This window comes from Spinacia oleracea, chromosome 4, assembly GCF_020520425.1.
Source record: "Spinacia oleracea cultivar Varoflay chromosome 4, BTI_SOV_V1, whole genome shotgun sequence".
NCBI classification, from domain to species: domain Eukaryota; kingdom Viridiplantae; phylum Streptophyta; class Magnoliopsida; order Caryophyllales; family Amaranthaceae; genus Spinacia; species Spinacia oleracea.
Genome location: NC_079490.1, coordinates 178,109,655 through 178,124,615, shown reverse-complemented (window position 1 = coordinate 178,124,615; position 14,961 = coordinate 178,109,655). Strand labels below are relative to the sequence as shown.

The 14,961-nt window shown below is 37.0% G+C and overlaps 1 protein-coding gene across 1 annotated transcript; it reads left to right on the top strand.

Annotated features, from left to right (window-relative positions):
• The first annotated feature begins 1,659 nt into the window (after positions 1-1,659).
• LOC110791078 (flowering-promoting factor 1-like protein 2) lies at positions 1,660-2,368 on the top strand. Its single transcript, XM_021995839.2, has one exon. The coding sequence runs from the start codon at positions 1,773-1,775 to the stop codon at positions 2,109-2,111; it is 339 nt and encodes a 112-aa protein (XP_021851531.1). The 5' UTR covers positions 1,660-1,772; the 3' UTR covers positions 2,112-2,368.
• Positions 2,369-14,961: the final 12,593 nt, after the last annotated feature.

Here is a 14,961-nt window from a genome sequence, read left to right as displayed (position 1 = left end):
CCCACCAAAATGACATGGTCCCCACTTGTTTAATTATTAAAATATCTATGCAACCCCACTTGCTTTATTATTTTATTTCATTCAATTCTTTTTCTTAACACCCGTTGCCGGCCAAATGTATCTCTTAAATAAATACAGATGGAGTACCTTTTATATATTTTTTCCTTGTAGGGCTAACAAATGATTTATTCCTTTTCACAATCACATGTCGAATTAATAGATGCATTTTGACCGGCATGAAATTTAATGAATATGAATTGATTTTATTAAAACAAAGATGTAAGTGAGGTAAATCGAAAATAAAAAATTGTATTACTCCGTAAAAGATAGTGGGGCATGAAAGTATTTAAAGGAAATAAAAGACAAGAAATAAATGATAAATATTACTAATAGGCCTACTTGGGGTAGGAAGAAAATTATAAAATAAGGGAATTTTTTTCATAAATGGAAAGTGCACAGATTAATAAAATACGACCGATTATGAAAAATGCACAAATTAATTCTACATGGAGAAAGTAATTCATATTTCAAACATAATTACTATTCCACCTTCGTTTTTTTTTGTTACACATTTCGTCCTTTTTCTACCCGTACTTCTATTTATTTTATTTTGACAAAGTTTTACTACCTATTACTACCCTACACAAATCACACTTACAACACTCTTTCTCCTACTTTTTATTACACAGAAACTCATTCGTTTATCTCTCGCTCTCTCTCCTACTACTCCTTACAGAAACCTCGCTATTTTTTTCTCTCATAGTCTCCCAAAATCATGTATTTACAGTAACAATAACTAATAGAAAAAAATCGAATAGAGTACTACTCATATATACGCCAAAACAAATATTACCTAGTTAATTTTGACATGACACAATAATAGACATTTATCATCATTAGCTGTTGTCCTCTAACACACAAAGCAATTGGAAACCACAAAAACTTAGTATCAAAAGTACATACAATACCATGATATGGACCAATTGTGAGTACTCCGATATCATACCATCCCTCATCCACCTTATTCACATGGGCTTTGCGTGACCAAAGTGGGCACTATCTTTTTTGCTATTGGTTCATTTTCCCTTTTCTTTCTCTTCTTGGTTCCCTAGATTCTTCTACTTATAGCAACATTACCATCAAAATTCCTCCTAAACTATGCCCACGTGTGCCCTAAATCACACCCACAAGGCATCTTCTTCTACCCCATCACATTTTTTTAAAAAAAATACTCCCTCCGTTGTTTGGTTATCAATTGTTATTTTATTGAAAAGGTAGATGTGATAGGAGTTAGTGTGATATTTTTTTAATTGAATGAGAGAGAGTGTGGGGACAAAAGAAAATTTAATGGAAAGAGAGAGACAATATAATAATTGAAGGGTCATTCCTAATTTAGAAGTGTAACCACTAATCTGGGACGGACGAAAAAGGAAAGTGTAACAACTAATCTGGGACGGAGGGAGTATAAAAAAATAAAGAAAAAACACCCATAAAAGTGGGACCCTTTACATCTAGATTCTTATGCCAAAGTAATGATAATTTCATTATTGATGTATTGTAACTTTGGAAGAGTATTTCTCCTTTGTTTTATCTTTACACCCCATACCCCCTATATATATGCCTCATCCCATATCTCCCCATTCACTCAACCATCCACCTCTTAGCCTTTACTTTTCTATACTTCAAGAAACAAAAAAAACACAAAACAACGTAGCTCATCGATCTATCGATCAATCTAGTTAAAGAAAAACCTAATTTGAATCGAAATTAAGATGTCGGGAGTATGGGTGTTCAAGAACAATGGTGTGATTCGTTTGGTGGAGAATCCACAAGCCGAACAAGGAGGTAGTGATCAAGCAAGAACAAGGAAGAAGGTGCTCGTACACCTTCCTACAGGAAGGGTGATTACATCATACCAAATCCTTGAACCAATTCTTAAAGACTTAGGTTGGGAACATTACTTTGGAGGTGATTCTGATCTCTACCAATTCCACAAGAGATCTTCAATCGATCTCATTTCACTTCCTAGAGAGTTCTCCAAGTTCAGCTCCGTCTACATGTATGACATTGTTGTTAAGAACCCTAATGTTTTCCAGGTTCGCGACATGTAGATATTTCATATATCTGCATGGACTACTACTTACTACTACTACCAATCAAAACTATCTAATCTAGGGTTAATTTGTTTGTGCTTGCATCTAAGTACATATATAAGCGTTGCTTCTTCAATTTTGCGTGTTTCTTCTTCTTCTTCTTCTTCCCTTTTAAGGAGTGTTAAGGTTTTCTTCAAAGAGTGTGTTAGTTTCACGGAGTTCCTCAAGAGGGGGGGTGAATTGATATTTTACGTATTTATAAAAATTAAACTATACGGAACAGAAACAGTAAAATATGCAAGCAAGATTTAGCGTGGAAAACTCTCTAGGCCCAATAGAGAGGAAAAAACCACGGCCCCTTTGGGGACTTAAACACTTTCACTAATTAGGCAAAACAACTTAGTTTCTTTACAAACCTAATCTACTCGGGCCACAATCTGCCAATCGCCTCTGATTGCAGATGACTAGGAACAACCCTCTTTGTTCCTTCCCTTATGGAAACAGTCCCTCAACTGTTCCAACTCACTGATCTCTTGTGAGATCTTCTCTCCTGCTCAAGTAAGCCTGACTCAGGCTTAACTTACAATAACTCAACACTTTAATCAAACGTATAAGAATTAATTAACTACTTAACATACGATATAATACCAAGTAACAAATACTGCTCTATATGGGAACAGGAACAGACTTCTTCAAAGATTAAGACTTTAAGGATGATACCTGAAAGCTTCCGGTTGATGTAAATAAGTCTGATGAAAAGTTTAGCAAAGAACAAAGGTTGTATTTATACGAATCCAAGTGTTTAACCTAGATTCAAATCCAACCCAGTTTATGACTCTTTTTAATAGATAGATTTTCGCAAATCTTACTTCAAACGCGTTTTAGGAAAATCAATCTTTTCGTATTTTGAGAGTTATATGTTAACTCAAATTCAAGAGTATAACTTCAAACAGTTTTGTAAAATCAGTTTAAAAACATTTGATGTTTATCTTTTTGTAAAAGCAAAACTGTTTTATTTCGTTTCACGATATAACTAGGACTCTTCAAAATACTCTGTTCCCATACTAAGCATGTACTAAATTACATTGGTCTTATACCTTTCGACCCTTATAGAATTTGCTTGACTTAATCCTTGATTTAATCTTGCCACGTACTTTGAACTTAATTACTTCAAAGTTCCCTTGCTTGCTTCGGTTGTTGCATTTGTCCTTCTTTTAAATATTAACCTGTTCCTGACATTCTCCAAAATAAACTATTAGTAGAAGGTTAGCTTGTCATCATCAAAACCAGGAATCAACAATTTCCCCCTTTTTGATGATGACAACCTTACAACTTGATAGGAGTAAATAACTTAAGGAATGAGATATGTAACCTGACAATCCAGAGTCAAAAACTTAACCAGGAACAGATGAGTCGCTTGGGTGGTGAACCCAAGTATAAAAACAAATATAATGGAACACAAGTTGTCCTCTCAATATCTTCCCCCTTTGGAATTATCAAAAAGGGAGTAGGGAAAAACGCAGAACCAAAGGAGAAGAAGAAGAAGGAGAATATAGGAATCATATTACCCTAGCAAGCAGATAGTCATCATGCAGCTCAAGTCGGTCAACGATTTTGACCGCACCCCTGCAAGCAGAACAAGATAAACGCAACATATAGCACAATACAAGCAAAAATTCTACAAGTCAGAGTGGGGCAACTATCAGAACGTAGGAAAAGCGCACTAATGAGCATTAGTCATAAACTTGGCGCATCCAAAAACCAAACCAAAAAAAATTGTTTAAAGAGCCAGCAAAAACAAAATAAAATGTTTGATGGACAGCAGATTATATGGGGTAGGATAAGCAAGGATTTTGTAGCAGGGTCAGGTTTGGGGAGATCCAGGAGCAACATCCTCAGCATGTGTCACCTCCTCGACGATCATGTCAGCAAGGCGTTCTGTCATATCATTGAAGAACTCTGCCTGGTCCTGCTGCATCTTGTGAATGAGCTCCTGCAAAGAAGTAACAGCTGACAACAGAACCACATTGTCCAGCTGCAGTTGATCCACTTTAGCCACCAAGAGCTGCACTGAACCGTCTGGAGAGGGAGCAGCAGATTGGGTTTCACCATCTTTGTCTGATTCTGAATCCTCGACCCTGTAGACCGGAGGAATTCCCTTGGAAGAGCTGGCTAGACGGCTACTGCGACGGATAGGCTGATGAGATGATGTGGTTGGAATGTTCTTGGGAGAGGAGGTGGCTTTGATTGGACTTGCCTCCTTTGGACATAGGTCAACAGGAACACCCTCTGTCTGACCCTCTGTCTCATGGCAAGGAAGTGGTGCCTCCTCTTCCGCAGCTGATAGTTCATCTCCCTCATCAAGCTCCTCTTCTGCTCCTTCTAAATCATCCTCCTCCTCATCGACATCTTCTTCTCCCTCTTACTCCTGAGGTGTAGTATCTCCCACATTCGTCTTACCAACACAGACGACTCCATCCACTACACTCAGGCTAATCCCATTCAAGCAAGCTTTGTTAAGAATATGGGCAGGGGTAAGAGGTTCAGCTGAGTAACGAGTAAGGTCAACCCCAACTTTTCTCATAATGAAGGTGAGAAGTGTAACACCCCGACCTCTAAATCACTTATTAAAGCATAATTAGCAGCGGAATTAACCTAATTTGGTCGGGACATTACCTGCCGTAATTCCCTTTTGGAAATTACAAGGCAACATTATACATAAGCCATAAAAACCTCCAATTTAATATAATAATCCTTTATATTCCCAAAATACAAGTACATAAATTACTAAAAGTCTTTAATTAAACTATTAAAACATTAAACATGAACTAGGTAAATTTTATTAAAGTGAAATTCCTCGCCTCTACTCGTTTCCATCGATCCCCGCAGTACCTAAAATGGAAAACAAAACGGTGAGCCGAAGACTCAGTAACGACTACCCTAGCAACGTAAATTCATTTCAACTCATTTTATTTAATAACACAGGGAGAATAGAATGGGTAAAACATTTAATAAAACATCATATTTAATTCATTCATAAACTTTTAATGAAAAACGTCATTCATAAACTTTTAATTAACATGCTAGTTGTCGGCAAGTACGAACCGTGAAGGAATTCTCCACTGGGCCTGGGCCCTGAGCCTGGGCTCATCATCGTAACATGGGCCTGGGCCCTGAGCCTGGGCTCATAAACCATGGGAGCCTGGGCTCGTAATCCATGGGTGGACAGGTGTCCGTGGTGCATGCATGACCGATAGATAGGAAGATGGTAGTTTATATACCGCCAGACAAACCAGGTCTTTCACTTTCATTTATCATGTTATATGTAATTTTTACCAAGCCTTGGCTTGTATTTCAATTGAAATAACATAACTCATTTTATATCATAAATCATCATTTTGATCCTGGGATCAATAAAAATATCATTACTTTCATAGCATTGCATAAACATCATTTTATGAGAAAACTCAATCAAATCATATTATAGGAAACAATTCAATCAAATCATATTTCATCCCACAATCCATAAAACACATCAAAACATTTAATTCATAAATTCAATCATAACGTCATATTTTCATAATACATTTATAAGGGGATTGCGGGTACTAGCAATAGCCGTTACCTCAACCGTAGCTTATACTTCCCGTCTGATGGATCGTTCTTCCTGAGCTCCAAGTTCGATTTCTTTTAGAATATTAAATTACAGAATTAGTACTACAACGATGAATAATCTAAAATCAATATATTATAAATAATAAATGTTATAAGTAATGAAATTATAATTAACGAATTTTAATAAAAAAAAGTATAATTTCGAATTTTAATGAAAACATTATTATTAAACGAAATTCTAATCGAAATATTTTTATATATTTCATAAGTCGATTTACATCAAAATATTATATAAATTCGGTTTTTGATAATTAAAGTCAGTAATTTATTTTATTAAAATCGATAATTAAACCTGAAAATTAATAACAATTTATTAGCAAAAATTTATATTATAACAATCTAAGACATGCAAATTCATAATTTGGAAATCTGAAATTATAATTTCATTTTAACTTACCAAGGCCCAAATTAAGATAGCCCAACTCAATATGGGTTTTGGAAAATTTAAAACCAAAATTTGTTTTTGGTTTCTGGGAAAGGAGGCACGAGCAGGGGAAAGCTCGAAAAGGAGGAGAAGAGAGGAAAGGAGAGGAGGGAGGAAGGGAAGCAACTGGCTGGGCGTCGCAGCGCCGAGAACCCGCGCCGGAGGCGTCGGTGATGGTGGTCGTTGGTTCACGGCGGCTGGGTACGTGGAAAGGAAAAAGGGGAGTGCGAACAGGGGAAGCAGGGGAGATCGAGGGTGGGGTGTTTGCGGTCAGTTCTGGGTGGCGCAATAACAGCTCGCCGGGAATTGTGGGCGGCGGAGTTCGGTGTACAAGGTGGTGATGGTGGACGGTGGTGGTAGTGTGGTTTCGCGGCGGAGAAACAACAAGGGAGGGGGAGGGTGGTTGCGCGAAACAGGGGAAAACAGGGGAGTTGAGGGAGGGGTGTTTCGGGCCGGTTCTTGCCAGCGGCTCGCCGGGGATTGGGGCGAAGATCGATTGATGATGGTGGTTGAGGTTGGTGTGACGTGGTGCAGCAAAAGGAGAGGGAAAGGGGGAAAGGCAGAGGAGGGGCAGGGGAGACACGAAGGTGGGGGAGGATGAGGGATGACGGTGGTGCGGTGGTGCTGGGGGCAGACGGTGGTTGGGGTGGTAGTCAGAGGTGGTAGACAGTGGTGGTCGATGGTTGAGGGGGTGGTCGGACGGTGGATGTTGGCGGTGGTGATTTGAGTCACAGAAGAACAAGGAAACTGATATTGGATTTTGTGGTTTGTTGGTTTATTGAAATTGGGTTGAGAAATTTGATTTTGTAAATAGGTAGAGTGTAGGAGAAGGAGAAGTCCTTGCTCCCCAAGGCATGAATTTAGACTCATTTTTAGGAAAGGGAGTGAAGAAATACGTGGAGAGATGCAAGAAGAAGAAAAATGGAACTTTTTGCTCTTTCAAGGGCATTTTAGTAATTTTCACTAGTTAGGCAAATTTCTGAATTTTAATTGCTATTTTAGGAAACTACTACAAATAGAAATGTTTAGCTAAATTAATTCTTTATATAAAAAAAAAATATATCGTTAACGAAAAATAAATTTAGTTTCCGAATAAAAATAAGAACGTTAAATAATTAATTTAGTTTCCGAATAAATAAATTTAGAAATCCGAAAATAATTAAAATTTAAAAAGGTCGTTAAGTTCGTAAATATGAAATTAAATTATAAAATCCGAAAAATATATCGTGTAATCGATATTAGAATTCAAGTGAAATAAAATTTCGTTAATTAAAATAAAGTTAAAAATTAGGATTTAAAACGGTTTTAGCTAAATAAAAATAATTAAGCATAACTAATCGAGTTTTAAAAATTCGGGGTATTACATTCTCACCCTCTTAGAAAGAGTTTCGTCCTCGAAACTTGAAAATTAGATTTATAAAATGATTGTTGAAAATTGAAAACGCTTGAATAAAGGCATGATGTTTTATTTTAAAACCAAGATCTCACAATTTTATTTCAATCCCGACAATGCCTAGCCTTCGTTCCGCCATCATCTTTTAGGACTCCGCTTCAACTCGAGACCTAGAATCGAAGAGTAAAGAATGCAAAAGGGGCAAAATTATATATTGATCCTTAATCGTCATTAAGGTCAATTACATTCCGCCATCGTCTTTCGTATCTCCACTTGATTTCATATAATAGGATCGAGGAGCAAAGAACGTAAAAGGGGCAAACTTGTTAGCATAGACTAGGCTCCTATTTTACTTTGCGAGACCCTGTTTGAAAATATTTTCCACCAAAAGTAGTAGTTTTTAATGCAAAATTATAATTCTGAAAATATATGTATATATAATGAAAATAAATATTTATCTATCAATTGCAGTACTCGAATCATTGTAAAAGTTATTTATTATCACAATCTCGTACTCTGAGCTCAGGAGAACTTCCATTGGAGACGGCTTCCATGTATAACGATTAGTTATTACCAATACAATCATGTCAGCATAAACATAATCCATAAAGCATATCATAGAGACATAATTCTTTAATTGAAAACCTCACATTCAACATAAGCATAACATTCATATCACAATCATTTGATCTAACACACGAGTATGGTTGATTCATACCATGTTTACATAAAACATCGTGATTCGTACACTATATCATTCTTAGGCGACTATTTGAAGATATTGCGTTTTCGTTTGCTCTTGAGCTTCTTTGCTGCAGGAATCTTGTCGTTGACTTTCTTTATTCGATTTGTTTTGATTTTGATATCCGTTCTTCTCTTCTACGTTGAACAACTTCATTGACTACGTTCGTTGCAGGGGTTCGAGTCCAATCACGTTACAGGAATTACATTGTTAGACATGCGACTTCGTTATTTATCCTTAATATTTTAAGTCAGTAAATTTCGTATTTTGCGGATAACGCTAAGCCATCAAGTGTGCCTTTAACAGAAACAATCTAGCTCCTAGTAAACTCAGTTCAGACTACCCGGTTCTATTGACATGTCATTTTGTCGATTTTCTATTCTCAATTCCATTGCATTCCTCACTCATTCATAATTCCTTTCGATAACATCCATTGATATCATCGACCTAATAGAAAGACTAATTCTCGATAACTTGCTTTATATGCAAACTCAATTTCATTTCCTCACCATAAATCATACTTTTCCTCACAACATTTTTGCAAAACCTTACATTCTCTAGTCCAACTTTTCTTTATGGAGATAATCAAGCGTCCTTTCAGATAACTACAAAAACAGTCCTTATAAATGATGCGGAAAGGTAAACCAAGAATACCATCAACTTTACTGAAAGACCAATTCTTGATAGCTTCTTTTATAATTCTCAGAACTTCATTGTGTAACCTCAATTTCATCTTTTTACCACAAACCATGTTTGGTTGCGCATAATATTCTTGCATAACCTTTACGGAATATTAACTCAAAAATCAATTATACTCGCACGCTTTAAAACTTGAATAACCTTGATTTAATCGGTGATTCGCCATTTAAAATACAAACTTATGTTCTTTTGGTACCCTATCATTAAACTTTATCGACAGACTAATTCTTGATAGCTTATTTTGGTAAAATTCCTCAAGATCTTATTCATGGGTCAACTCAACTGGGTCTCTTATCTTAACTCATGTTGGGTTCATAACTTTTCTGTGCAACTTCTTAGCTTCCTTACTCAATCATCTTCTAGATAATAGAATTTAGTACTTATAAACATCAAAATATTCATCGGAATGGTAACCCAAGAATCACTTTTGTTCAAAACTTTAACACCTTAAAATTCGAATAATCTTAACTTAATTAGTGATTAACCACAACCTTACGCTCGCTTGGTACTCATAACGTTTATACTATCCTTAAAGATTTCACAACCACCAAAATTCCTCAAAACCATTCATATCCACAAAATCTTTGAGTTCGCACCGTGCTTAACTTAACTTCTTCCAAGGAAAAGCTTAAACTTTGCCTAGTCTATCTAGGGTAGAAAACTCATAACATGACATGTGACGATAAGCATGAAATCAAGGGAAGTTCGGCTCTAAAGCGAGAGAGAGCTAAAATAATATCAGCGTTGGCGTCGTCTTCGCCTTTCATTATATAAGCGCTTACATATGTTGGTGGGGGTGATGGATTATGTTTATCCTTAGCATTGTTGTTGTTTCGTTCATGATTGGTCGATGTTGATGTTTCGGTATTCGTTGGGGGTGGTTTATGACAATCTTTAACGAAATGATCTTTTCCTCGACATCGATAACAATTATTCGTTTTAGCATGATATTCACTTCCATTCGTTAGTGCGTTTCGAAAGTCTCGAATAGTGGGTCCGTATGATTGATCTAGTCTTCAAATTCCATCGAATCGGCTTGCGATCATTGATTGGTGGATTCGAGGGTGAATAGTGATGCAATTTCGTTTGCATTAGTGACTTTCGTTTTTCGAGAATCTTTGACTAATTCAGCTGACATCGTACTTTCCGTTCCTAATCGTTCCATCATCTCCTTGTGGTCTTGTATAGATTGGTCGTCATAGGAATCATCATGGAAAACATCATTGTGGATGACGTCATCGTGAATGTTGCGGTTGTTGTGAGCTTCGTTCGTGGCATCGTTAGTAACCTCGATAATCGATATTTCGCATAACATATTCAATCAGAAAAACATAAACAACATGAGAAACGAATCCCTTTTATCCCGTGCGTTCCTACGCTCACACTCATTTCATTTTAACTTAACATGATTTTAACATATTCTTTTTAACTTATTCCTTAAAACTCTTTGCTTAAAGCCTATTGAATTCTACTATGCGCAAAACCCGTAAGGTTTAGCACTTATGATCCAGAACCTTGGCTCTGATACCAAACTGTAACACCCCGACCTCTAAATCACTTATTAAAGCATAATTAGCAGCGGAATTAACCTAATTTGGTCGGGACATTACCTGCCGTAATTCCCTTTTGGAAATTACAAGGCAACATTATACATAAGCCATAAAAACCTCCAATTTAATATAATAATCCTTTATATTCCCAAAATACAAGTACATAAATTACTAAAAGTCTTTAATTAAACTATTAAAACATTAAACATGAACTAGGTAAATTTTATTAAAGTGAAATTCCTCGCCTCTACTCGTTTCCATCGATCCCCGCAGTACCTAAAATGGAAAACAAAACGGTGAGCCGAAGACTCAGTAACGACTACCCTAGCAACGTAAATTCATTTCAACTCATTTTATTTAATAACACAGGGAGAATAGAATGGGTAAAACATTTAATAAAACATCATATTTAATTCATTCATAAACTTTTAATGAAAAACGTCATTCATAAACTTTTAATTAACATGCTAGTTGTCGGCAAGTACGAACCGTGAAGGAATTCTCCACTGGGCCTGGGCCCTGAGCCTGGGCTCATCATCGTAACATGGGCCTGGGCCCTGAGCCTGGGCTCATAAACCATGGGAGCCTGGGCTCGTAATCCATGGGTGGACAGGTGTCCGTGGTGCATGCATGACCGATAGATAGGAAGATGGTAGTTTATATACCGCCAGACAAACCAGGTCTTTCACTTTCATTTATCATGTTATATGTAATTTTTACCAAGCCTTGGCTTGTATTTCAATTGAAATAACATAACTCATTTTATATCATAAATCATCATTTTGATCCTGGGATCAATAAAAATATCATTACTTTCATAGCATTGCATAAACATCATTTTATGAGAAAACTCAATCAAATCATATTATAGGAAACAATTCAATCAAATCATATTTCATCCCACAATCCATAAAACACATCAAAACATTTAATTCATAAATTCAATCATAACGTCATATTTTCATAATACATTTATAAGGGGATTGCGGGTACTAGCAATAGCCGTTACCTCAACCGTAGCTTATACTTCCCGTCTGATGGATCGTTCTTCCTGAGCTCCAAGTTCGATTTCTTTTAGAATATTAAATTACAGAATTAGTACTACAACGATGAATAATCTAAAATCAATATATTATAAATAATAAATGTTATAAGTAATGAAATTATAATTAACGAATTTTAATAAAAAAAAGTATAATTTCGAATTTTAATGAAAACATTATTATTAAACGAAATTCTAATCGAAATATTTTTATATATTTCATAAGTCGATTTACATCAAAATATTATATAAATTCGGTTTTTGATAATTAAAGTCAGTAATTTATTTTATTAAAATCGATAATTAAACCTGAAAATTAATAACAATTTATTAGCAAAAATTTATATTATAACAATCTAAGACATGCAAATTCATAATTTGGAAATCTGAAATTATAATTTCATTTTAACTTACCAAGGCCCAAATTAAGATAGCCCAACTCAATATGGGTTTTGGAAAATTTAAAACCAAAATTTGTTTTTGGTTTCTGGGAAAGGAGGCACGAGCAGGGGAAAGCTCGAAAAGGAGGAGAAGAGAGGAAAGGAGAGGAGGGAGGAAGGGAAGCAACTGGCTGGGCGTCGCAGCGCCGAGAACCCGCGCCGGAGGCGTCGGTGATGGTGGTCGTTGGTTCACGGCGGCTGGGTACGTGGAAAGGAAAAAGGGGAGTGCGAACAGGGGAAGCAGGGGAGATCGAGGGTGGGGTGTTTGCGGTCAGTTCTGGGTGGCGCAATAACAGCTCGCCGGGAATTGTGGGCGGCGGAGTTCGGTGTACAAGGTGGTGATGGTGGACGGTGGTGGTAGTGTGGTTTCGCGGCGGAGAAACAACAAGGGAGGGGGAGGGTGGTTGCGCGAAACAGGGGAAAACAGGGGAGTTGAGGGAGGGGTGTTTCGGGCCGGTTCTTGCCAGCGGCTCGCCGGGGATTGGGGCGAAGATCGATTGATGATGGTGGTTGAGGTTGGTGTGACGTGGTGCAGCAAAAGGAGAGGGAAAGGGGGAAAGGCAGAGGAGGGGCAGGGGAGACACGAAGGTGGGGGAGGATGAGGGATGACGGTGGTGCGGTGGTGCTGGGGGCAGACGGTGGTTGGGGTGGTAGTCAGAGGTGGTAGACAGTGGTGGTCGATGGTTGAGGGGGTGGTCGGACGGTGGATGTTGGCGGTGGTGATTTGAGTCACAGAAGAACAAGGAAACTGATATTGGATTTTGTGGTTTGTTGGTTTATTGAAATTGGGTTGAGAAATTTGATTTTGTAAATAGGTAGAGTGTAGGAGAAGGAGAAGTCCTTGCTCCCCAAGGCATGAATTTAGACTCATTTTTAGGAAAGGGAGTGAAGAAATACGTGGAGAGATGCAAGAAGAAGAAAAATGGAACTTTTTGCTCTTTCAAGGGCATTTTAGTAATTTTCACTAGTTAGGCAAATTTCTGAATTTTAATTGCTATTTTAGGAAACTACTACAAATAGAAATGTTTAGCTAAATTAATTCTTTATATAAAAAAAAATATATCGTTAACGAAAAATAAATTTAGTTTCCGAATAAAAATAAGAACGTTAAATAATTAATTTAGTTTCCGAATAAATAAATTTAGAAATCCGAAAATAATTAAAATTTAAAAAGGTCGTTAAGTTCGTAAATATGAAATTAAATTATAAAATCCGAAAAATATATCGTGTAATCGATATTAGAATTCAAGTGAAATAAAATTTCGTTAATTAAAATAAAGTTAAAAATTAGGATTTAAAACGGTTTTAGCTAAATAAAAATAATTAAGCATAACTAATCGAGTTTTAAAAATTCGGGGTATTACAAGAAGAGACCCATACCCAATCATATTGTTCTGAGAGATGGAGTGAGTGAGATGGGAGATAAAAACGACAGGAAAATTTATTTGACGCTGAGATTCGAGGAGAAAGATGTAGATCAGATCTAACCTGCTTGCCAAGGCACGCTTGTCATGACGCGGAACAATACCTCGTCGGACCACATTAAAAAGGACCTTTTGAAAAGGAGTGAGGACAGACTGGTTGAGAGCTTTTGGGTGTTTCCCTTGACCACCAAAATATGAGTAAACTTCCTGCATTGTTGCACCCCCGAGCTCAATTGGACCCTTTCCCTTGTGATAGACCTCCTCCCCTAAAACTGGGACTTTGAACCAAGACCCTAATTTCTCAGAATCGAAGCTAAATTGTTTCCCATTGACTTCAGAACTACAAATTCCCTTGTTATTGACAAAGTTTGAGCAAAATTCCCCCATTGCTTCTGGATACATGCAAGCTTTAGAACAAACCTCAAAAAGATAGGTCCAACCTTGAGACTCGATCGTCTCCAACAATTCTACAAACCCTATTTCCCGACACCAACCAAAATCTATGCTAAGACCAGGGAGCATACGATCTGGGGGAAAATAGAAAAATTTTGTGGGTTCGAGTTTTACCTTCTTCTCAGCTGGAAGATGAGGTTCCCCCTGAGTCAAAGCAGCAACTTCCTTCTTCAAGACCAGTTTCCGTTTGGTGGAGAGTTTTGTAGTTGATTTTGTGGCTGGTGGTTTTGGTGTGGGTTGTTTGGGAGGCATCGTTTCCGGATAAATGGCTTGAAGAGGTATGACGGTGATGATGGGTGTAGAAGGAGAAGATGAATTTGTAGGGTTTGGGAATTGAAGTTTGTAGAGGGTCATGATTTTATAGGCAGGGCTGTTGCGATTTACTAGGAGAGATAGGTGAATTTTGAATTTTAAAATTGGGAATTTGATAAGAAGGAGGGGATGTACCGAGATTTTTATAGGCGGAATGATTAGAATGGGAAGAGTTTTGGTGTTGGGAATCGGAGTGTAGGAAGCGTGTTTGAGTGAGTAAATATGGAATAGTAATGCATGCACCAGATTTTGTAAGATTCGATGAATCAAATTAATTGCTTTCCATTCATTTTTAGAATTCCCACTTAGACCTCGAATTGAATGCAAGTATTGGGAAAAAGTGCGATTACCTTAATAATGTGCAGACGTGGCTGTGGTAATGCACAGCTGGTTTTTGCAATCCGAACCTGGTTGTTAGTCCATTCAGAAAATATGGTGCATAACAAAAAAATGAAGAACATGTTTTTTTTTTTTTTTTTTTTTTTTTTGATATTTTCCAGTGAGGTTAGAAAATGTTAAGGACAACCGGTGTTATTGTATTCGTATCATACCGAGTTCTAACCTGAGCTTGTCGTGTCTGTCCCTGTTAAGTGGTTTGGTCAAGATGTCAGCTACTTGATCTTCTGTGGGACAGAACTCAAGTTTGACTAGTTCCTTTTCCACATAATCTTTTAAAAAGTGATGTCGAATGTGAATGTGTTTGACCCTTGAGTG

Coding starts and splice junctions, on each gene's coding strand:
- LOC110791078 (XM_021995839.2), top strand. CDS start 1,773: ATGTCGGGAGTATGGGTGTTCAAGAACAATGGTGTGATTCGTTTGGTG.